Here is a 24,532-nt window from a genome sequence, read left to right as displayed (position 1 = left end):
AGTATCCTGTGCATGACCAAATAATCTTGTCCTCCCTTACATTTTCACCCATTCACACAGGACAAAAGAAAGCCACCTGAACAACAACAAAAAGGATCACCAGAATAAAAGCACCATTAAAATACACACATCTAAGACAGTCCCCGAGAAGAAAAGGAAAAAAGTTATAAATTCTTGCTGTTTGAGGAAATCCCTCCTTTACCCGTTCCCTCCCACGTCCCCACCTTCTCTCCCTCTTTTAGACTGTATAAATAACCCCTACTGGGGTGCCAAGGCTCAGAGAAATCGCATCCTGAGCATAGAACGCAAACTGAACCAGGATCACAACCAGTCATCCATCACCAATAAACTTCTGACACCAGCTTTAGGAAACTGCAGAAACACAGGGACAGGAGAGAACCAGACACAAAGGTAAAGAGCTGTTTCACTGCATATAAAGTCACTGGCAACAAGGCACAAGCAGAACGACGGATCTAAGAGAATACCGAACACGAGAGTGAAGAAAAGAGTTGTAGAAATAGAAATCGGGGGAGCATCCAAGTGTAACCAAGGCAAAGAAGAAGAAGCAAACAGTTGTGTAGTCTGGCCATTCACAGCCTGCTTCACAATGTGGTTCCTGGCTGTAATGTGGATCTCCAGCCTTCTTGTAGGCACTCAGGCTCAGAGCACTGCCAGCTTCTGGAAAGGGAATGACCGCAACAAGCGCTGTCAGTACACCTTCACAGTGGACAGCCCTACAGAAGCCAGCTGCCCCTCGACAGCATCCAATGCTGAGATGGAAGCCCTGAAATCTCGACTGGGACTGGTAGAGGCATTGATAGCCCGCCTAACTGGAGGTGAAGCATCAGGTACTGAAGCTCAGATGGGACTTCGGACAGCCTACACCCAGGTAACTAGAGAGAGGGACAGGTTGCAGCAGGAGAAAGCCAGGCTGTCTCAGCAGGTGGAGCAGCTCCAGCAGACAGTAGAAGAGCTCCAGCGTGAGGTGGAGAGGCTGAGGAGCAGACCATGCACACAGCCGCCTCCCCAAAGCGTGTCACTGTATGATAGCAGCCTCCAACCAGGGACAGGTGAGTACTCTTCTCTAACTCTGCATTATTTTTCATTTATACCTTTAAAATGGTTATTCGTAGAGTTGTTTGACCTGAATGTTGGTCATTTTGGAATATCTAATAGTAGTACACCATAATGAAGTGCCTTGAATAAGTGGCAGTACATTTTCAAACTGTATCCTACAGCTGCCCTGACTTCATCTGGAGATATTCATGAAAAAATAAAAGTCATACTTGCAGGAGCTTTGTTTTCTGTTGTATGAATGTGATATGAAAGAGCTTATGGTCTAAGTGAGAGGTCTTCAGTCTTATCCACAAAAGGCTGGTGTGGCTGCAGACTTTCATTCCACACTTGATAGTTGATTGATGACCAAGATGAACTGATTAAACAAGTGGAATCAGGTGAAGATAAGACTGAAGACCCCTGGGCTAAGCTGTCCCATGTCTGGGTTGCCAGCTGTAAATCCAGAAATTAGGTGTGTCTGTAAGCACCAGTAATATCACAAAAGTTTAGTTAGCTCATATAAAAATGAACTGATAAAAAAAAAAACTGTTGAAAATGATACTGCCAGTACAGCAACTATTTTATGTATGTTATGAGTTTGTGCTGGTAATAATGAGTCATATGCCTTTTAGATTCCTGCAGCCCTCACCATCATACCTTACTGGTAGAATTAGTCACACACGTGGGTCCAGTGACCAGCACGTGTCCGTCGAAAAAGCAGTATAAATGGAATGAAGTTGTATGAAAAGACGAGTCTGCCATGGTTCATATCAAAGAGACAGAAGAACAATGTATACTTGTTTTATACCATCCAAAAAGGGCATATATGAGTGCTTTGGGAGAAGAAAAAGCCTCCAATTTGGCACAAAAGACTCTACAACATGACAGAGATTGTGGCCTTATCCTACCTTTGTACTGAGTGTTTCTCTTGATCTGGCCTTGGTATGTTATCAAGCTGACACAAATGAAGCCAACAACCCTCTGGACGAAATACTCCCACATTCCCATAAGGAAGTACAGATGTTCCTCCTTCATTTTCTCTGCTCATCTTGTCCATCTTCAACATCTGTTCTGCTCCTCATGTTGACACCTATACACTGGGTGCTGAGGCCTGCCAAGCCTAGTGCCAAAAAGATGAAAAATGCAAATGCTTAAAACAGAGATGCAATGAACTTTGGTGACATTCATTTGTAAAAGCCTGAAGGACTTCTTCAGAGCGCTCTTTAAGAAGAAGAAGAAGAAGAAGACATGTACAGATCATCTCTTCCTATTTTGTCTTTGGTTTTCCAGTGGAGAAATCCAAGACATCCAACATTGCAAAAGAACACTATACTTTGTGGTTTGATCAAAAAGCAAAAATTCACAAATGATTAAACAGCTGCAGCAATATATTTTGGCTACTTTTTTGAGAAATTCAATGCATCAGGAATTATTGACACCTTTCAAAATAATGCACAAAATGATGGATAAAATAAACATTATGCACAATAGCTACAATTACCACTCAGAAACAAGCAAAGAAAAAAAAACTACTTATTTAAATTCTCAAATAGATTTTTAATACTGTTGTCTTTATAGTATTTAATGTCTCATCTCATCTCATTATCTCTAGCCGCTTTATCCTGTTCTACAGGGTCGCAGGCAAGCTGGAGCCTATCCCAGCTGACTACAGGCGAAAGGCGGGGTACACCCTGGACAAGTCGCCAGGTCATCACAGGGCTGACACATAGACACAGACAACCATTCACACTCACACCTACGGTCAATTTAGAGCCACCAGTTAATCTAACCTGCATGTCTTTGGACTGTGGGGGAAACCGGAGCACCCGGAGGAAACCCACGCGGACACGGGGAGAACATGCAAACTCCACACAGAAAGGCCCTCGCCGGCCCCGGGGCTCAAACCCAGGACCTTCTTGCTGTGAGGCGACAGCGCTAACCACTACACCACCGTGCCGCCCAGTATTTAATGTGTATAGTAATATTTATAGTATTTAATAGTATAATAATAGCATTGCCTCCCAAAAATGTGAAAAATGTTTTTGCAAATTTGTTAGACCGATGAAAGATTTAAGACACATCGATCATTATCCTTGACCTCAGCCAACAAAAACTTTCTTTGAACCATGAGGCTCAAAAAAAAGAGGAAAAAAAAGGAAGAAACAGATGCCTGTTGGCCTGCCAAAATATATAAGCAGTTAAAATATATAAATCAGAACCTAATGCATATTATTTACCAAAGGTAACAGCTTCAAAACAGGACAGTTTAGCTGATTCATGGAGTTTAGAATCAATTATTAAACACCACCTGTAAAACAACAAGCTGCTTGGAAACTAGAGCAACCCACAAACGTTGTGCCTGAATTTCACTGGACCGTCTGAAATAAAACTGGAATCATGTGGTCAGATGACAGCAAAATCGAACTTCATGGGTAAAACACAATCAGCATGCAAACTGGATGGATGGATATTCACCTTACAGACATTGTAGTACGCAGTATTTCTTTAAATTATTCATGCTTTGGGGCTGTTTTGTGATTGGTGGTCCAGGGTGGTCAGTATTGTCAACATCAATTACTCCAAGGGCCAGGATATTTTACTAAACTAAACCTGGTTGTCTGTGCCAAGAGGCTACAACTTGGCCACAGATCATGACGGCTCTAAACAGGCTTCCAAATCAACACAGAAATGGTTGCAGGAACAAAATCAATGCGTGTTTTGCAGTGACCATCAAAGTCAGCTAAGTTGAACCCTCTTGAAAATGCGTGGCCTTAATTAAAAGAGGGAAGTCCGCATACACCAACATGAGAATATATAAAGAAGCTTGAAACATTGTGCATAAAGGAGGGTCCAAGATCCATCTTCAGGTGTCATATATCATATTAAACCTTACAGGAAGATAATCAGTTATATATCTAAGCTTAAGATGGGGCGGCACAGTGGTGTAGTGGTTAGCGCTGTCGCCTCACAGCAAGAAGGTCTGGGTTCGAGCCCCATGGCTGGCGAGGGCCTTTCTGTGCGGAGTTTGCATGTTGTCTGCGTGGGTTTCCTCTGGGTGTTCCGGTTTCCCCCACAGTCCAAAGACATGCAGGTTAGGTTAACTGGTGACTCTAAATTGACCGTAGGTGTGAATGTGAGTGTGAATGGTTGTCTGTGTCTATGTGTCAGCCCTGTGATGACCTGGCGACTTGTCCAGGGTGTACCCCGCCTTTCACCCGTAGTCAGCTGGGATAGGCTCCAGCTTGCCTGTGACCCTGTAGAACAGGATAAAGCGGCTAGAGATGATGAGATGATTTATTTTTGGTCATTTAAAAAAAGGGTACTAATAATTCTGCAGTTGACTGGATATTGGATAAACGTAGATCAGATTTAGCCATGCATAATTTTCTCCCTCATATATATCCATTCATTATCCGTAACTGCTTATCCTGTGCAGGGTCGCAGGCAAGCTGGAGCCTATCCCAGCTGACTATGGGCTAGAGGCAGGGTATGCCCTGGACAAGTCGCCAGGTCATCACAGGACTGACACATAAACAACTATTCACACGTACGGTCAACTTAGAGCCACCAATTAGCCTAACCTGCATGTCTTTGGACTGTGGGGGAAACCGGAGCACCCGGAGAAAACCCATGCAGACACGGGGAGAACATGCAAACAGAAAGGCTCCCATCGGCCACTGGGCTCGAACCCAGAACCTTCTTGCTGTGAGGCAGCAGTGCTAACCACTACACCACCATGCCGCCTCCCTCAGATATATGAAGCGTAAAAATGTTAGTCATATGTTAGCCACACTGGATATTTTGTGATAAAGATGTTTGCTAAGGTATGAGCAGATTTACCGTTTGTATGCCTGCGGTGAAATAATTTTCACCCTACAAAAAAGGCAAGAAGCTTAATATACATTTCATCTCGTCAAGGTGAGTGAGGGTAACGTCATTTAAGCAGCAAAGACTCACCACGCCAGCAGTCATAGGCACAGAAATGTTCAGGTGTAAGCAATTATGTTTAGTTAAAATCACTCTGAACGCCACTTGCTGTGAAAGGTTTCTCTTTGTACTACTCCGATTACCATCAAGCAACACGTAGCTCAGGTAGACAAACAGATCTCAGTAACATCATGTCCCTTTGCGCTTAGTCCTGTGTTTATCTGCTAATTTTTCAGTTGAAACTAGCTTTGTTAAATTCACCACTGTGTCACTGACTCAACTCCGTAAAACTAAACCCAGAGATAGCCTCCTGAGATATGAATCCAGATTTGTAGTACTTTTTAAAAAAATACATTAGAGTAAAAAACCAAACCAAACACCTTGAAACCAATAATCATCAGGACGGCTTCCTCATTCCTCTAAAGCTTTCACGCTTTAACGACTAACTGTAATTTCAGGTCTATTAGAAAGACTTGTAAACACTTTGCCACAGTGTGGTTTCTATTGCTCTTAAAGGGAAGCAGCAGTTGTTGCTTCATGTTGTAAACAACTCGGAGGTAGTAGAAAGCTGTGAATGAGTTTCAATTTGAAGCACAAGTGCGTGAGTTCAAGCAGGTTCCATAACAGCTGCTAATCCACTCAGCACTGTTTATTTCCCTCCGTAAGATTCCTGTCTGTCACTGAACTTCACCCAGCTCTCTTGGACACACTCCTTTAAGTGAACAGATAATCAGGTGTCTCACAGATCAGAGATAGTCCCCCTCTGCGTCTGATATTCCAGTGCTGCCTTGCTTTCCAGAATGTTCCAGTGTCTCTGTTGCCTTATTTGTTTTAAATACCAAGAAAACACGTAGTGGTTAGCGCTGTCGCCTCACAGCAAGAAGGTCCGGGTTCGAGCCCCGTGGCCGGCGAGGGCCTTTCTGTGCGGAGTTTGCATGTTCTCCCCGTGTCCGCGTGGGTTTCCTCCGGGTGCTCCGGTTTCCCCCACAGTCCAAAGACATGTAGGTTAGGTTAACTGGTGACTCTAAATTGACCGTAGGTGTGAATGTGAGTGTAAATGGTTGTCTGTGTCTATGTGTCAGCCCTGTGATGACCTGGCGACTTGTCCAGGGTGTACCCCGCCTTTCGCCCGTAGTCAGCTGGGATAGGCTCCAGCTTGCCTGCGACCCTGTAGAACAGGATAAAGCGGCGAGAGATAATGAGATGAGATGAGACCAAGAAAACACAAGTTAGTGTAAAATGTCCTTTTTTTCAATCTGGAAATGTGACTTGCTTTTTGCCCTATAGGCACATCCCACTCTCATCTGGTCTCCAGGCCAGGCAGAACACAAGGAGACACAAGCAATCTGAGAGGTGAATTCAGACTCTTCACAAACAGCTTTTACATAGATTATTAAGAGGTAATGGACTTTTGTGGATCTTCCATCCAAGCTTAAATGAAGTGACAATTATGGATGTCACTTACAGTGCTCAGCGTAAATGAGTACACCCCCTTTGAAAAGTAACATTTTAAACAATATCTCAATGAACACAAACAATTTCCAAAATGTTGAAAAGACAAAGTTTAATATAAGATCTGTTTAACTTAGAACTTAGATTATACATTTTTCAGTTTTACTCAAATTAGGGTGGTGCAAAAATGAGTACACCCCACAACAAAAACTACTACATCTAGTACTTTGTATGGCTTCTATGATTTTTAATGACAGCACCAAGTCTTCTAGGCATGGAATGAACAAGTTGGTGACATTTTGCAACATCAATCTTTTTCCATTCTTCAACAATGACCTCTTTTAGTGACTGGATGCTGGATGGAGAGTGATGCTCAACTTGTCTCTTCAGAATTCCCCAAAGAAAATAATTTCTTTACACCACAAAGGTGAAGGCTACAAGAAGATCAGCAAAGCTTTACTTATCAGTCAGAATACTGTAGCAAAAGTGGTACAAAAATTTAAGAAAGATGGAACTGCAACCATCTCGCAGAGACGTCCAGGTGTCCACGGAAGTTAACACCTCGACAGGAGCGTCTTCTGATGAGAAGGGTTGAAGAAAATCGGCATGCAAGTTCACTGCAGTTATCTAAAGAAGTAGAAAGCCAAACTGGGGTGACTATTTCCCGTGACACAATACGGCGTACACTGCAGAGGAATGGCATGCATGGATGCCGTCCACGAAAGAAGCCTCTCCTAAAGCCCAGGCACAAAAAAGCCTGCCTAGAGTTTGCCAGGGCCCATGCTGACAAAGATGAAGACTACTGGGACTCTATACTCTGGAGTGATTAGACCAAGATAAATGTTTTTGGAACTGATGGCTTCAAAACTGTATGGCGTCGCAAAGGTGAGGAATACAAAGAAAAATGCATGGTGCCTACAGTGAAACATGGTGGTGGCAGTGTCCTTATGTGGGGCTGCATGAGTGCTGCTGGTGTCGGGGAGCTGCATTTCATTGATGGCATCATGAATTCACAGATGTATTGCTCTATACTGAAAGAGAAGATGCTACCCTCACTCCATGCCCTTGGTTGTTGTGCACTTTTCCAACATGACAATAATCCTAAACACACATCTAAGGCCACTGTTGGATTTCTGAAGAAGAACAGGGTGAAAGTGATTCAGTGGCCAAGTATGTCTAATGATCTGAACCCAATCGAACACCTATGGGGAATTCTGAAGAGACAAGTTGAGCATCACTCTCCATCCAGCATCCAGTCACTAAAAGAGGTCATTGTTGAAGAATGGAAAAAGATTGATGTTGCAAAATGTCGCCAACTTGTTCATTCCATGCCTAGAAGACTTGGTGCTGTCATTAAAAATCATGGAGGCCAAAGTACTAGATGTAGTAGTTTTTGTTGTGGGATGTACTCATTTTTGCACCACCCTAATTTGAGTAAAACTGAAAAATGTATAATCTAAGTTTATATTATTAACCTTACTTTCACGTTATAAGTTAAACAGATGTTATATTAAACTTTGTCTTTTCAACATTTTGGAAATTGTGTTCATTGAGATATTGTTTAAAATGTTACTTTTCAAAGGGGGTGTACTCATTTACGCTGAGCACTGTAAGATGGGAGCATCTTCGCTCTTTACTTAGAATGACAAAAAAGTGCAAACAATTCCTTCACATACTAAGTAAATCAGTGTAACACTTGATATGGGATGGAGCAGTTGTGTATGGTCTCCAAGTGCTGTCCCACCTTCTGCCTTATGTTCACTCGCTGCTTTACCTTCACTCACCTAGGTGTTTTACATACTGTTCTATTTCACACTTGGTTGATGCTACCCATTCTTCTACCTTATGTTTTCATTGTTTTGTCTTTTACTTGTTCTCTTACAGATCCCTCTTGGTCCATTGGTAGTCCGTCATACCAGGAGTTGAAGGCTGAAGTCGCTGAATTTCCTGCCCGAAGACCAGAGAACACTGAAGACAGTAGCGGTACAGAAAGGCACTCTTGACTTTAATTACACACCTCCAAGACACAATCCAATTGCCTGAAACCAAATACCAGTACTTCTTGTATGCCACAAATACAGCACACATTAGTCTTGCTGTCTCTGCTGACAAGAACAAATACAGCTATTTTTACCACAGTACTTGGAGCCTAAACTGCCCAGCTTATAAATGGGCTTGCTGTATGTTTAGCAAGGGGCTAAAAAAGGAAAGGGTAAGTATACCCCGATCACTTACCCTCGCAAGAATTCGAGGATGATGTGGCATGTCTTCATTGCATGTGATCTCTTTAAACACACTTTGCTACATTCTAATTTCAATCTTGTCTACATCTGCCAAATAATGTCTTTCACCATTTGTATGCAACTTTCAACCACAGGACTAGTTGTCAGCTTCCATGAAGGTACACTGGACAACTGTCTGAATTCCCCAGTTGTTGTTCTTATTGCAACCTTTCTGTTCTTTTTCAGGCTGTGGTGAGCTGCTGTGGGTGGGAGAACCAGTGACCCACCGTAAGGCAGACAGCATCGCTGGTAGGTATGGCGTGTGGATGCAGGACCCAGAAGCTGTGAGCCCTTATGGCTCCAACATGGTGTGGCGAATCGACACAGTTGGCACAGAGGTGCGCCAACTCTATGGCTATGAAGATATGGATCAGCTCTCTCGTGGCTTTCCAGCCAAAGTGCTGCTCTTGCCCGAGGCGGTAGAGAGTACAGGTGCTGTTATGTACCGGGGCTCACTCTACTACCAGCGGCGGCGTAGCCGTATGCTCATTCGCTACGAGTTAGGATCAGAGAGTGTTGCTGCCCGCCGAGAACTTCCACATGCCGGCTTCCATGGCCAGTTCCCCTACTCATGGGGTGGCTACACAGACATTGACTTTGCTGTAGATGAGAATGGGCTCTGGGTCATCTACAGCACCAACAAGGCTAAAGGTGCCATTGTGATCTCCCAGCTGGATCCTCACAGCCTGGAGGTCAAGAAGAGCTGGGAGACCAACATTCGGAAAACCACAGTGGCCAATGCCTTCATGATCTGTGGCAGGCTGTACACCGTGGGCAGCTATGCCTCACCCAACACAACAGTCAACTACAGCTTTGACACAACCACCAGCCAAAGCAAGGCCATTGCAGTCCCCTTCCAAAATCGGCACCGTTACAACAGCATGATCGACTACAACCCAGCTCAGAGGAAGCTTTTTGCCTGGGATAACTACTATATGGTGTCTTATGACATCCGGCTGGGGAAGCAACAGTGATTGGGGGTGGGGTATGTTGGGAGGGTAGCAGATTGTAGACTGCAAAAATATGGTTATGCTGGCTTTGCAGCTATTCATATGCATACAGTTTGAAATGATCACAAGCATAAGCAAAATCTGTAGCGGTCATCAAACATTTTATAAACCTATGCACAAGTTGAAATGTATTTAAGTAGCTACATACTGCAGAAAAATCACAGGCACATATCAGTCCTTTTCCAGTGCAATCAGGCACCATTTGTGATCCGGTTTCATTTATTATTGAGCCGAGTGCCAGCATTAGTACAGGTAGCCAGTCAAACAAAGCAGCACTAGATCCAGTTTGTTTATCATTTCTGCTTGTAACTCGTTATTTAAAATGTACATATCTAAGAATATTCCAAGAGTAAGAGAGAATTTACCTTTTTGTTTATCTTTAAAAAAAAAAAAGCTAACTACCAAACCATCTTATTTTAAATATGAATAGTTTTATGTTCTGCCTTGCAGGGGCATGGCCCACTTGCTGTATTAGAGAAATTATTTTTCTACAGTTTGTGATTTGTTTGTATACAGCACTGTAAGGAAGTCTGAGGGAGAGGAAAGCACACCCAACTATGCAGATTTACAAAACTAATTCTTGTACATAAAACGTTTGTCAGGTTCTAAAAGTTTTAACTCCCTCACCTTGCTTTAGCTAGTCAGAATATGCATTTTTTAAAAAATCAACACAGCATGATACTGATTTTTATGGATATTCATGAAACTATGTTAGTACAAACTCAGTCTGAATAAAGATCATCATATGAATATGGCTGAGCATTTTTAATTATTCAACTCTTTATTGAAGAATTAACTACACAAGAGGTATGCATGGTGGCTTGATCATTACCTTAAGGTTTTTCCTCTTATTTCAAGCTTTAAATAAATAATAAAAAGCCACATCAAGTCAGACTTTTCATTTTTGACAGCATATTATTTTTATTAGTTTCTGTAACCAAACCAATGTAAATAAGACCTTACATATTTTAATACAGCGATTTAACCCCTGTACAAGTAAAACAAACGAAAAAAAAAAAATCATTCCCCTCTCCATTCCTTCCTCTTGCGTGTGTCATTTGGGAGCCACACTTAAACACCTGTATAACTGCAACCTCCCATTTGTATTAGCAACATGAAAGAAATGGACTTGAGAAGGAAAAGACCCAGGAGATTGAGGCCTGTAGACATTACAACAGAAAAAAAGTCTTTTTTTTTTTTTTTGCATCTGAACTACAGTTCTATCAGTTCCCCCCCCCCATCATTCTGCCCTTTTACACCCATCTAGAGGCTGACTCACATTTTGAAATGTTTTTTTTTTTTTAATATATCAAACACTGGTGAGAAACCAAAGCTCAGTTTTCTGCGACCCCTTTCCATCATGACAGCTGGTCAGAAAGAACAGGGTCCCAACCTCTAGTATCAGCAGCAGCATGGCATGACGGAGCTGTGCCAAAGTGTGTGAATGTCAGAAACTCCTCCACTCACATTCAGCAAACAGTGGAGGGATAAAGCATACAGGACCAACTCTGAAGTAAACTAGTAACCGTTTATTTATTGGGGGAGGAGAAACCATTTTGTATGATAAAAGGGGCTCTCTTATAATGCCTAACCTTTGGCTAAAGATTCTAGACTGGTAGACACGTTTCAGACCCAGCTCACCAGTGGGAATTAATATTCAGAGAAGGTACAAAGTGAAGTCTCCTTGTAGGAACATCAATCAAATTCACCAGCAAAGTATCAAATCTGTTACTCGAACCATGCATTTCTCTCAAAGGAATTAAAAGCATAGACATTTTTTCAGCGTTTTATATAAGCTGTACTGTCTTGTTTTTGACATCAGTCAGGGGAAAATTGCTTCATGATGGTGAGCAGGAAAAAGAAATAAAAAGGTGAGCAGTAGCCATACACGCAGGTGAAAGATGGAGGTGTGCACATTTTCATGTCTTTCTCAATTGCTTAAACCACAAAGCTTGGAAAAAAAAAATCAAAAATAGAAAAATCAAACTTTTTTTTAACCAAAGATTTCTCTCTCTACCTACAATAACAAAAAAGGGGATAGACAAAACTTTTCAATAAACAAAAGGAAATAACTGCCCTCCTAACATGTGATTCTACTTGAGGAAAGGGGAGGGGATTAATTATAAAAATGCACCCAGCAGCAAATTTAACTTTCTTCTCACTTTATACCTTCATTGTACATTAGGGATGTACAGTCATTTATGGTCTACCTTTTCATGTCCACTGGAAAAACAAACTCTCCACCATGGAGAGAACAGGAGATCAGTGGGTGGTGGAGCAGAAGAAAGGCAGGGCAAAGGTGAGTGAGCCACACAGATTATAGTTTAATAACACGCTACAGTTCACCCAGCAATCCCACTCTTCTCTCCACAACTCAAACTACCTCTTCCTCTAACAATTATCTCCATCAAATCACCGCATCCACCCATGTGTCAGGCCTGTTGGGAGGTGATGCTGATTTATTTGCTCTCTTCTGGTTTGATGGCCTGGGGCTTGATGGGACCTGTGCGGATAGGCTTGGTCGCAGCAAGGGGTGTGGGTTTGTCAGGCTCCGTGCGCTCTGGTGGAGCCCCCTGGTGGTTTGGAGCAACACTGTCAATGGGCTTGCCTGCTCCATCCATACGAGCAGACTTGGCAGACTTCATCTGCTGCTGCTGCTCAGAGAAGAACTTGTGTGTGGACTGTAGTACCTCTGCTCTTTGTTTAGCCTAGTAGGAAGGAAAGCAGTGTGCATTCATGAACAAATCACTCTAACTGAACATACATTTCTTCTTATAGGAAAACCTGAATCTTTATACCATGAGTCTATCTGCATTACCTTAAGGTCCTGCTCAGCCTTAAGAGCTGCCTGTGTGCCACGGGGTGCTAGAGGCAGCCCAGAGGGGCCTCGGGGAGGGTGCTGGGGTCTGGGGTGTGGCATCAGGCCCCCGCTAAGGTTGGGGGACATAGGAGGACCCATAGGGGTTCGTTGTACCCCTCCAGGAAAAGTGTTAGCATGAGGGGGACGAACCAGAGGAGACACCATGTTGGGCTGAGACAACATCTATGAAGGACAGAGACAGAAGCGTTGCGTAATGTTATTGTCCAATTGCATGAAGTCTAATTACTCAAGCTAAATTAATTCCCCTCAGTGATCTACCTGTGGGTTAAACTGTCCAGGGAAGTGCTGTGGGATTCGTATGCCTTGTGATCCAGACTGAAACTGTTTGGGATACATCATGCTGTTCATCTTACTGGACTGACTGCTGGGACTTGTGGAGCTCGCCCTGAGGAAGACAGAATTTGTGATTCAGATCAAGCTTTATATTTAAATGTATGCTCAGTGCCTAGGGAAACTCATTGTATGATGAAATCGATGTGCGTGTGTTTAAAATAAATAAAATTAAAAGCAGTTCTGTTTAAAAAAAAAAAAAAAAAAAAAAGTCTTGTACTCTAAAGAAAAGCCTGTGGAAAAGGGTATAAGGTTTTAGCAAAGTACTCACCCCTCAACTACCACTTGTATATACTTAAAAAAAAAAAAAAAACCCCACACACATCTTGAGGCTAGCCCAAATTTTCAGGTGATGGAACATTCAGAAAAATCATCTGGCCATTATAATAAAATACAGCTTAAAGGATTCCACGTGACTAAGCACTCCAAGATAATTATAGCTTTATAGCAAATTCTGACTGCATGTCTATCAAACATTTCTGAAGTAATGTAAATCTTAATATCATTAGATTATCAACTGTTGCCTGAATAAGTGTTTCTTGATTTGGGAAAGACATTGATGTTTTGAAAGACGGTTGGCTTGATAAGTCAGTCACATTAGCCAGAAGAAAGAAAGCAACAGTTCCACAGTGTCTGGGTTAAAGTGCCATTCCACCATTGGATGTATTCTTTGGCATAAAATACAATATATTTTATGACAACATGACTAGACAGAGAAATCTTTTAGCTTCAAAATGATAAACATAATTTGACAACGACAAGTATATTAATTTTGCGACCAAAGTCACCTACCCTTTTAATTTCCGCGCGGTAGTGAAACGTGATGTCATCGGCAGGTTCCCCTTCTTGTGTACCACGTCACGTGTGACGTGGCACAGATTATCAGCAATGGCGGATAGAACGCGATTTCCACTTGTCGATTGCTGTGCCGATATTCACCATCGACCGTCTCCTTTGGGCATCACTTGCTATTTTCCTTCGCTTCTTTTCCGGAGCTGACAATCGCGTTCTATCTGCCATTGCTGATAATCTGCGTCACGTCACACGTGACGTGGTACACAAGAAGGGGAACCTGCCGATGACATCACGTTTCACTACCGCGTGGAAATTAAAAGGGTAGGTGACTGGTCGCAAAATTAATATACTTGTCGTTGTCAAAAAATTGTGTTTGATGCATCATTTTGAAGCTAAAAGATTTCTCTGTCTAGTCATGTCATAAAATATATTGTATTTTATGCCAAAAAAATACATCCAATGGTGGAATGGCACTTTAAAGTGTTGAATACATATGTTTTATGAACATGTTCTTAATAAATTTGTGAATGAAAAATTACTTTCCAGCAGCCCAATTTTTCCAGCATTTATAGTGTTTCTAGAGCATAGTGGTAGGGATAACATTAAAAAAAACCAAACAAACCCACACCTCCAATAAAAATACATGAATATTTTCAGTCTGAAACAACGGCATGAAGTTATGTTGCAGAACATACATAATGCACCATGTGACAAATATGATTGGGTCCACTAACCAATAGAAACCATGTACATGCAATAACCTTTATTATAATAAAATTATGCATTTAAAAATCATGTCAGTATCAGTCATTATACTCGCAATTTAAAGTACTAAAAAGGGTCTTAAAATGTGGATTTTTTTTGTCCTCAATATCCTGATCATGAAAACTTAGCTTTGAAACCATGAAATGTGTTCTTATGTCCAAGACTGTACACACCTGTAAGGACTTGAGGTAGGGGTCGTGCTTCTCGCACTGACTGGGGGAGTTCCAGGCTTTACATCCATCCCAGTGCCAAACAGCTTTAAGTCCATATCACACATCTGTCCTCAATAAATAAATAAATAAATAAATAAATAAATAAAGGGGGTTTTTAATCCTAAATGATCACCCAAAGTGCTCCCTAGCAAATAAACGTGCTTCAAATTGAGACTTTAAAAAAAAAAAAAAAAAAGCATTTGCAGAGGTCTAACTTTATACATCACAAGCTATTTTTAGATGTAGCCTAGAATGAGAAAAAAGTGCATGCACCTTGTTGGAAGGCTGCATCATGTTGTGTGCACTCTGGCCAATGAGGCCACGGTATGGCTGGCTGCTTGGGGGCTGGCGGTTCAGGTTGGGTGGCTGAGCCTGGGGTGGGGTAGGAGGCAGAGACTGGGGCAGGGCCAACAGAGGCTGACCCCCTCCAGAGCCAAAGTTAGGCAACGACAGCTGAGAGCCAGGCATGGGGACAGTCACCTAGTATGAATAAATGGTGTCAATATATGAACATCAAATTGCATCATAGAGGACTAACTTATCTGCCACATGCACACAAGAATACAACATGCTATGTGGATACCTGTTGTAGTGCAGAGCTGGGGCTTTGTGTCGAGCTGTAGTAACTGTTCTGCGTATGCTGTTGTACTTGTCCAGAGTATAGATTTGAATGCTGACTCATTCCCTGACGCTGCAATAATCATAGTGCAAGTTAAAGCAAAAGGCTGCGACACATGAAAAAGCAGCATTCCACACTTGACTTTCTTAATCTTGAATTAGAAATATTATTCAACATCTCAATCTATGATTTAATCCACACCTGCAGTAGATGTGTATCGATTAGCTGGGAGCCACCCATTCCAGAAGGCTGGTTGAGCTGTGGTTCAAACAGTATGGGGATGTGCTGTGTGTTGGAGGTTTGCTGGAAAGCCAGGCTGGACTGGGGCTTAGCTAGCTCAGGGGGCTGCACTCCAGGGTAGCTGTGCAGCGTTGTCCCCGATAGCATCATGGGAGATGGCTGGGACAAGCTGTTCTGCATGAATGCCTGTTGGGACCTGGAAAAGACCAAACATAAGGAGTGATTAACATGTAAAATACAAATCAGGCTGGTTACTCAATCTTAAAATCCAGTTCAAATAAAGCAAAAAATATATTTGGGTTACCTGTAGGGCTGCATGGAGGAGCTGAAGAGATCTTGGGGCTGAGAGACAGGAGGGCCAGTGCTGAGGCCGAGCTGAGCCTGGTGCTGTGGCTGACCCTGGAGAGGGGCGTAGATTGGGATAGGAATCTGCTGCACTGCTGTAGGCTACAGGAACACACACGCAACAGTCAGAACGCAATCTTGTAAATGCAGACAATGGATATGCAAAGAAATATTTGCACTTTAAATTATTATGTACATACAACTTTAAAGATCTGATGACACGAACATGACTCTATGCAATTTCTTAAATAAACTATACAACATGGCAAACATGTTAGATTTCTGTTATAATTACGTGAAAAGAAGCTGTTACGCAAATATCCAACTTTTAATTGCACAGCGCAAGAAAACTGGGTCCGTGGCTCGCGGCCATGCTGTGACGTCAGCGGAAGAACACGCTGCGGTTCACTGGCTGTTCTACTCAATGGAAATGGCGCATGAAAACGCCGGTGAACTCTCTAGTGCTAGCTCTTCCTCTTCTGGGAGTCTAGAATTGTGTTGTGAGTGGGATAGATCGGAAGAATCTAGTGATGACGAACACGGGTGCATCCAACCGGACAGGTTTGAACCTGTTACTGTGCACCAATCTGACAGCGACTCCGACTCAGAGATGGGCAGCGGACAGGCAGACAGCCCAGCATTGACGAACACCACAAGGTTGGATAACAAGGATTGGTAGGTCAACCCGTATTTGTTCAAAATGTTATGGAATCAATATTTTAATATTGTGTATTGTTGTCTTGCATGTGTAAACACTGCTTATATCATGTAAGCCGTATGCTACACTGAATACATAGTTCCTAATGGAGCATGCAAACGGCTAACATAATAAGCTTACGACTATGCCTAATCCGTGATACATTTAGGATAATATTGGCAGGCACGTCTTCTAGTTTATGGCTTCTTAGTTTTATCCTTGAATGAAGCAAAATATCCAGGCGACTGCTGGATCCGGCATAGCTACTAGTAGACCCCCTCCGGAATACTGTAGGCACTGCTGATGGTAGTAACACACGTTTGTGCTGAACTGCACACCCAAGAGATTCTGTTAAGCTGGGAAGGGTGTCAAAACAACCCAAATCGAAGTGTTCAGAGCACAGGACGGATGTTGGTGAGGGCTCCCACTTGTCACGAGTGCGCCTGACTTGCTTCACCCACTTCGCATGCAGCTCGGGATCTCTGGGAAACTTGAATAAACTTACCCCATCCTTGTGGGTTTTGGAGCAAAAGCCGGCAACACAATGCGAAGGCATAATAACTAATTATATATAAGTATAATAATAATAATAATAAATGACAAACTGAACACCTGTCGCATCAACAACAAACTGGTAAGTGAGGAGGAAGATTCTTTCGATGACGTCATATAGCCCCTCCTCCTCATTCGTCTCCTGGGTGCTGCAGCCCCGTCAAATTTGCCCAAATAGCCGCGTTTTATCATCATAACTTGTAAAATAGGCGCCTTTGTGAATTACTTATGTTATAAAACATCGCCAAAGATGTCAAAAACGTGTCATCAGATCTTTAAGAGAATAATAAACCCCAAGGATAAATACACTAGCTGTCACCAATTAGAAACCTAATGTGTGTGTATATATCTATAAAATGAACAAGCTTGTAAGGCTTTGGAGAAAGAAAAAAAAATGGTAACACTGCAAAGCAATCCCACTTTTCTTTTACATTTATTAATAACTGAACACATGCAGTTACAAGAGGGACTCGGATGTACAAATACTAAAATAAGTGGGCAAGATGTACCTGTGAGAGGCCAGGCTGAAAGCCTTGCTGCTGGGCTATAGAGGGAGGAGGCAGGCGAGGATGGGGTGTGCTAAACAGATGGCTGGTGTCCATATAGAAGGCTGGGATTTGTGCAGCAGAACCTGCACATGCATATGCGCGCACACATCAGCAAAAACACTACTGTAAAGTCTGAGAAACTGAAAGAATAAAGAACTACCACAAGGACCAGTATTTTGCTGCTGCTGCAACCAAATAAGAGGACTTACATTTTGAACAATGGAGAACAAGACATGAGTTTGAAGGCAAAACCATACCAAATGAACAGTTTACCTGCTGCAGACTGGGAGACGAAGACCTGTGGGGTCTGTTGCTGCTGTTGCTGTGGTAACAGAGAAGGTACACAGCCAAGCTGGGAGAAGTTGTTGTTGGACATTCCTGAACTCTGCAGTTGCTGTGGTTTCACCTTACAGATATTGGGAGGGTCTGATGCAGATGTGGTCTTGGTACTCAAAGATGACGTGGTGTAAGTGGATGAACCTGTAGAAGACTTACTGTTATCATTTGAATCTAGATTAAATGATGGCTTAATGAGCAGTGGGTCAGAATTCATGATTTTAACCAGAATATGGATTTTAATTACTGGGTTTCTGAGGCCAAGGGGCACTTTCAGAGCATACCTGACAATGAGGTGCTAGGAGTCACTGATGCAACAGGTATCTGAGGCATGGAGGCACTGGAGAAGGAGCTGAACGAGGCACTGCCTGCACCTCCTCCACTAGTAATGGGGGAAGCAGAAGAAGTGACAGGAGAGCTCTTTTCTACCAGGCTCGGGGAATTCTCCCACGCCTTACGAGCTGACTCCATCTGTTGAGGGGCAAAAACAGGTAAAAGCTTAACAGATGCTTCAGGATGTAGAAAATGGACAATAAATATACACTGCACAGCCCTTAAAGGAACAGTCCACCGTACTTCCATAATGAAATATGCTCTTATCTGAATTGAGACGAGCTGCTCCGTACCTGTCCGAGCTTTGCGCGACCTCCCAGTCAGTCAGACGCGCTGTCACTCCTGTTAGCAATGTAGCTAGGCTCAGTATGGCCAATGGTATTTTTTGGGGCTGTAGTTAGATGCGACCAAACTCTTCCGCGTTTTTCCTGTTTACATAGGTTTATATGACCAGTGATATGAAACAAGTTCAGTTACACAAAATGAAATGTAGCGATTTTCTATGCTATGGAAAGTCCGCACTATAATGACAGGCGTACTAACACCTTCTGCGCGCTTCGGCAGCGCATTGATACGGAGCTCAGATATCAATGCGCTGCCGAAGCGCGCAGAAGGTGTTAGTACGCCTGTCATTATAGTGCGGACTTTCCATAGCATAGAAAATCGCCACGTTTCAATTTGTGTAACTGAGCTTGTTTCATATCACTGGTCATATGAACCTATGTAAACAGGAAAAACGCGGAAGAGTTTGGTCGCATCTAACTACAGCCCCAAAAAATACCATTGGCCATACTAAGCCTAGCTACATTGCTAACAGGAGTGACAGAGCGTCTGACTGCCTGGGAGGTCGCGCAAAGCTCGGAGAGGTACGGAGCAGCTCGTCTCAATTCAGATAAGAGCATTTCATTATGGAAGTACGGTGGACTGTTCCTTTAACACAGGGTTTCGACTCCAAGTCAAATGTCAAGTTCCTTGACTTTCATTGACTAAAAAGCTGAATTTACATGACCTATAATCGAACAGAAAAACAAGCCGCCTTTATGCTGGCGGGGGAGACGGGACCCAAAAAAACCCCTCCGTCACAGTATTTTAAACTCAATTTGCAAGCTTTTTATTAATTCAGATGTTTTCTGTACAAAAATTAGTTTATTGCTTAAACTTAGTGAAATGCTGCATGGAAAATATTCCCATTTTGCCAAAATGACAACTGAAATTTAAACATGCTACAAACAAAATTCCATGACATGACAAAATACGATCAAATCCCCTGACTTTCCATATATGGAATAGACTTTTTAAAATTCTATGATATTCCAGAAATTCCAAGACCCACGGGAACCCTGTTAACAGTATCTCAAAAACAGGAAATGAGAGCGAGCAAGAACAATACTCCTCAAACACTGACATCCAACACTGTCCCAAATATTATGTCTTCAAAAGCAAAGCAAGCCACATTTAAATTAAGATCCCAAAACAAGTATTTGGCCAAATGATACTTGTTTGAAATGTACAAGTAGGTAATTTCCAATATAAAAGCACCAAACATCACCTTCAGTGTGAGGTCCACTGTCGCAGGAGACACTGTGCTCAGACTAGAGCTCTGCTGTAGGGTTTCTCTACGGGGCAGAGGAAGTGAGGGAGGCAGTGACACCTGAATATACAAAGAGAGAAAAGATCATGTCATATGCAAAAAGCTGTAAGGATACTTACAGAACAAGATCAATCAAAGAGGAGAAAAAAATGGGCAGAGGAAAGGTTAGTGAAGAATTAGGACAAAGACGACACAGCATGCACATCTTGGTGGGGACTGTTCTTCGCTACCGTATGGTATTGCACAAGGTTCCTGTCTGGGACCACTCCTATTTACAATACATGTAAGTGAGCTGTTTGAGGTGCTTCGAGGACATCTTCCAGACGTGTACACACATGTGGATGATATGCAACTGTACCTGTCATTTAAACCTAACTCTGATATGGAACAGCAGGATGCTCTTTCTGCTATGGAACTGTGTGTTAAGACCATTCATAATTGGATGCGCTCAGAAAAACTTAAAATTGATGATAAAACTGAATTCTTAATAACCAGAACTAAACAAACAGCAACTGGTGAAAGTCAAAGTTGACAACTTGTCCACTGGAAATTTCATAGCAATTCCAACAGATGTTGCAAAGAACTTCGGAACATTGATACGAACATGAGTCTTACTACCCATATTTCAAAAACGTGTAGTACTACATTCTATTATTTACATAATTTGACGTGTATTAGAAAGTCTCAAAGATTCAGCAGAAATTTTAGTTCATGCACTGATTATGGGCAGAATAGATTGTAACAGCCTTCTTTATGGGCTGCCTGAAGCTTATTTAAATTAACAGAGTTCAGAATGCAGCAGTCAGGCCAATTTGTATGGCTCCTAGATTCTCATATTACACCAACTTTACATTCCTTGCACTGGCTGCCAGTTAGATTAAGGATTAATTTTAAAATTTTAGTCATTACTTTCAAGGCTATTAAGGGCTGTGCCCCTAATTATATATCTAGTTTAACTTGAGATCAAAGAGGTGCCCGAGTATAATTTAAGATCCAATAATGAGCTTTTATTGAAACTATTACTATTCATAACTAAAAATACTTTAGGCAATAGGGCAGTCACATTTGCAGCGCCAAAGCTTTGGAATATGCTGCCAAAGCTAGAGATGCTGATAATTTATCTAGTTTTAAATCTTTACTGAAAGCTATACGGCCTTTCAAGTTCCTAAAATCAGTGGAATTTAGTTCCATCTGAATATTTGGTCATTGTGATGTTTATTTCTGCAATACCTTTATATACAAAAAAAAACAAAAAAAACACCACACAGGCCATTCTGTGGCTGGAGAGTTATTTAATTTGAGGGGATTCCCTAGCAAATAATGTGCATGAAATCACTTGCTTCACACAGTCAAGCAGACAGAGGAAATCCAGTGTGCACATGTGCAGATTTACCTGCTGCGTCTTCTTTTGGGTTTTATGGCAGCTGGCATCTTGTGTTGCATTACTGCCATCTACAGGTTTATCTTTGACCGTGCACTGACAGTTACATCATTCTGTTGCTAAACGAACAGCTGATTGCCAATATTTATTAGTTTCGTCCTGCGTTTCCTTTCATTAGCAACATAACATTTTCTTCTTGCTTTCCGTTACTGTAGTCGGTCTTTCACATTTCACTCTCATCCCTCATTTTCCTCTCCTGTTTCAAATTTGTATCCCACAATGCCTTGCACGAACAAGGAAAGCCCACCACGTGATGCATGACGTAGTATCTTGAACTGGATAATGGTTAAGCAAGGGGGGGGGGAAGAGCGTAGAATTTAGGCCACGTGGCCCTAAATTCATTAATTGTTCAATTAAAAAAAAAAACAAAAAATACCCTGAATAAAATTGGAAGCCTGTGATTCAAATTCAGTAGCTTTCGGTCCACTAAACAAAAATAACTGGGTGTTAAGGAAAACTATGACCTAAACTTGAAAAATCTGAAAGGCAGATTTTAAAAAAAACACATTTAACTTTTAATAATTGATTTTTTTTTTTAAAAACAGGTGTGCACATGTATGCATATTTCATTTATAATTTCTTAATAGAACTTTTTTGGTAATCTTTATGTTCTTACAAGTAAGGTGAGGGAGAAATGGGATTTTGATTCTCCTGTATGTCCTGGATATATAGTGAATTGACCAAAAAAAAAAAAAAATCTTTGAATCTCAAAGAACAATTTTTTTTTTTATATGAGTGATTCCACGCTTATGGGTACTGAAATGGGGACATGAACTTATTTTTAAAAATTCACCTAAAACCATATCTTTTTTTTACCATCAGGTCACAAAACATGTAATCTTTAATGAATGATATGTTAAAAGATAACTTTAATTTTCTGAGATGTAATAAAAACATTTATATGCCAAAGTCAGAACGCAACAGAAGTGTTGCGGACATATATATTCTCAATTTTAACAATGTAGAATTACTTTTTGAAACATAGAAAGGTGATGTTTTAGCAAATATAATTAATAAACATGTGTAGTAGAATAAACATACACATTCTTTCAATAAGATTAACATGGTATATAGCTAGATTGTAATTAAATTGTAACAGACGCGAGATGGACAATCGTAACAGAAGTAATGTAACAGACATCATTTTGGAACTCATAGGCTTGACTTTGGCATATAAATATGTTTTTATTACATCTCAGAAAATTAAAGTTATATCTTTTAACATATCATTCATTAAAGATTACATGTTTTGTGACCTGATTTTAAAAAAAGAAATGGTTTTAGGTGAATAAGTTAATGTCCCCATTTCAGTACCCATAAGCGTGGAATCACTCATATAGTGTAAAATTTTCTGGAGTTTAGTAACATTTTAAGGTTTTCATATCTTTAGGATATCATTTAATTTATATTCCTTTATTTATGTTTGATATTTTAAGTGCATTGATCATATGCATGTAACATGCAATATACAAGTAATAAACTTGAGTGAATTAGATATGTTAACTGCAACTGTGGCTTACATTAGCAACCAGGCTCTCCTCCATCTTGCTTCCTCCAGTAGAGACAGTGTCAGCCAGTGAGGAGGATGGGGTAGTGTAGTCAGTCACAGATTCCTATAACACAGCACCATTACAACAACTCATCATGCATGACTACACTTGCTTCAAAGTGTTCAAACTGTGACTGCAAGAGTTTTAAATGTCTAACATGCAGTTAGTGCAATGTTCCATGTGGTGAATACTATTGAAAAAGACTAAGAAATAACCAAATGCTATACTGTACTTCTGAGATTTCCATTAGCCCCATACCTTGGAACTGTTTGAATATTCAGCTGAAGGGACTGTGATCATGCCTTCAATATCTCCTCCAAGTTCAGGAACTTTGTCTTGAGCAGGAGAGCTGGAGTCTCTGTCCCTGCTGCCACCAGGACCACCCTTCTCCAATCCATCTCCTTCTGACTGTCGGCTATCTTTGGCCTTGCGGTTCTTCAATGAGCGTTCCTTACCGATTGGGCCAGGCTTGTACTCCTTCTGTTCAGGAGCAGCAATGTCAGGCAGCTGAAGGGAAAAAATGAGCAGAGTTTAACTTTATGCATTTGAGAAGCAAAGCATTTTGACCACTACCAAATGACACAAAGAAACATAAGGGGATGCTTTAGGTGCCAATTTTTTCCTCAGGTGTGAAACTACCTAAAATTTTGGTTCCAATCAGATATTTGCTCCCAACAAAGCAGAGAACAAGACTGTCATGATTAATTGCTTCAAAAATACTGGGACAAAATTAAAGGGATTGAGGCTAAGCATCTTGGGACAGTTTGCCTGGAGCAATAATAGACTGCAATGAACTATCAAGTCAGTTTAACGTTGTGTACATGCCAAAACAGCTTATTTGCAAACAGAACATTTTATTTTTATTGTAAATAATACATAGCAATTTGGTTGTCATGGAGTAAAGGGGGAAAACAATTATTGCCAACTTCAAAGCAGAGTAAGGCCCGGATCCTGTAACAGCAAAACTTACCTTTTGAGGTTTGATGGGTCCAGCACGGGGTTGTTTCTGTCTCTGTTCTTTGGGTTCAGGTAATTTATTATCTGATGTTTTTTCCAGCATAGCTGGGACTCCATCGCTGTCTGTACTACCTCCTGAAGAGGGAGCACCAAACTGGATACGTTCCATGCCAAGTTCAACTCCGCTGTCTGTTGCTCCCTTCACACCCTAAAAATATAAAACACTTACATAGACTGCTTGTCGATGTCATCTAAAATCAGAACTAAATGCCTGCATTTCTTGTAAACAACAAACAAAGCAGTGAAACCCAAAGTACTGTAATACAAATCTGATAAATCACACTCACTTCAGAGGTTACGGTCCCAGCAAAAGAGGTAAGAGGTTTATTCCAGGCACTGACTGAAGGTGGCTGAGGAGGGCTGATAGGCCCAACTGAAAGTAATGTACACAAAATCAGCATGATACTTTGAAAATGATATTAAAAGATCATAGGCAACAGTTTTCAATTTATGCACATTTGAAACTTTATATATTAAAAAAAAAAAAAAACTCCTCTGTAATTTTCTTCCGGTCCCAAGAAGTATTGTTAATAAGTAATAATTAACATAAGTT

At 41.4% G+C, this 24,532-nt stretch overlaps 2 protein-coding genes across 2 annotated transcripts in view; one reads left to right on the top strand and one right to left on the bottom strand.

Moving 5' to 3' along the window:
- The first annotated feature begins 281 nt into the window (after positions 1-281).
- On the top strand, positions 282-10,477 carry myoc (myocilin). Its single transcript, XM_060917554.1, has 4 exons — positions 282-1,070; positions 6,271-6,336; positions 8,320-8,418; positions 8,904-10,477. The coding sequence occupies exons 1-4, from the start codon at positions 608-610 to the stop codon at positions 9,689-9,691; spliced, it is 1,416 nt and encodes a 471-aa protein (XP_060773537.1). The 5' UTR covers positions 282-607; the 3' UTR covers positions 9,692-10,477.
- Positions 10,478-10,622: 145 nt separating this feature from the next.
- prrc2c (proline-rich coiled-coil 2C) overlaps positions 10,623-24,532 on the bottom strand; it is a 49,600-nt gene continuing 35,690 nt past the window's right edge. Inside the window, exons 19-34 of the mRNA XM_060917551.1 lie at positions 24,267-24,352; positions 23,933-24,127; positions 23,221-23,469; positions 22,933-23,025; positions 19,930-20,031; positions 18,332-18,518; positions 17,985-18,191; positions 17,673-17,794; positions 15,874-16,016; positions 15,531-15,765; positions 15,294-15,401; positions 14,984-15,190; positions 14,672-14,775; positions 12,867-12,993; positions 12,546-12,770; positions 10,623-12,435 (exon numbers count right to left, since the gene is read on the bottom strand). Of these exons, the coding sequence (XP_060773534.1) occupies positions 12,187-12,435; positions 12,546-12,770; positions 12,867-12,993; positions 14,672-14,775; positions 14,984-15,190; positions 15,294-15,401; positions 15,531-15,765; positions 15,874-16,016; positions 17,673-17,794; positions 17,985-18,191; positions 18,332-18,518; positions 19,930-20,031; positions 22,933-23,025; positions 23,221-23,469; positions 23,933-24,127; positions 24,267-24,352 (2,639 nt within the window). The 3' untranslated portion in view covers positions 10,623-12,186. The remainder of the gene's footprint in view (positions 12,436-12,545; positions 12,771-12,866; positions 12,994-14,671; positions 14,776-14,983; positions 15,191-15,293; positions 15,402-15,530; positions 15,766-15,873; positions 16,017-17,672; positions 17,795-17,984; positions 18,192-18,331; positions 18,519-19,929; positions 20,032-22,932; positions 23,026-23,220; positions 23,470-23,932; positions 24,128-24,266; positions 24,353-24,532) is intronic.

Source organism: Neoarius graeffei, chromosome 3, assembly GCF_027579695.1.
Source record: "Neoarius graeffei isolate fNeoGra1 chromosome 3, fNeoGra1.pri, whole genome shotgun sequence".
Taxonomy (NCBI): domain Eukaryota; kingdom Metazoa; phylum Chordata; class Actinopteri; order Siluriformes; family Ariidae; genus Neoarius; species Neoarius graeffei.
The sequence above is the reverse complement of the archived record's forward strand: the minus strand, read 5'-3'. Positions and strand labels throughout refer to the sequence as shown.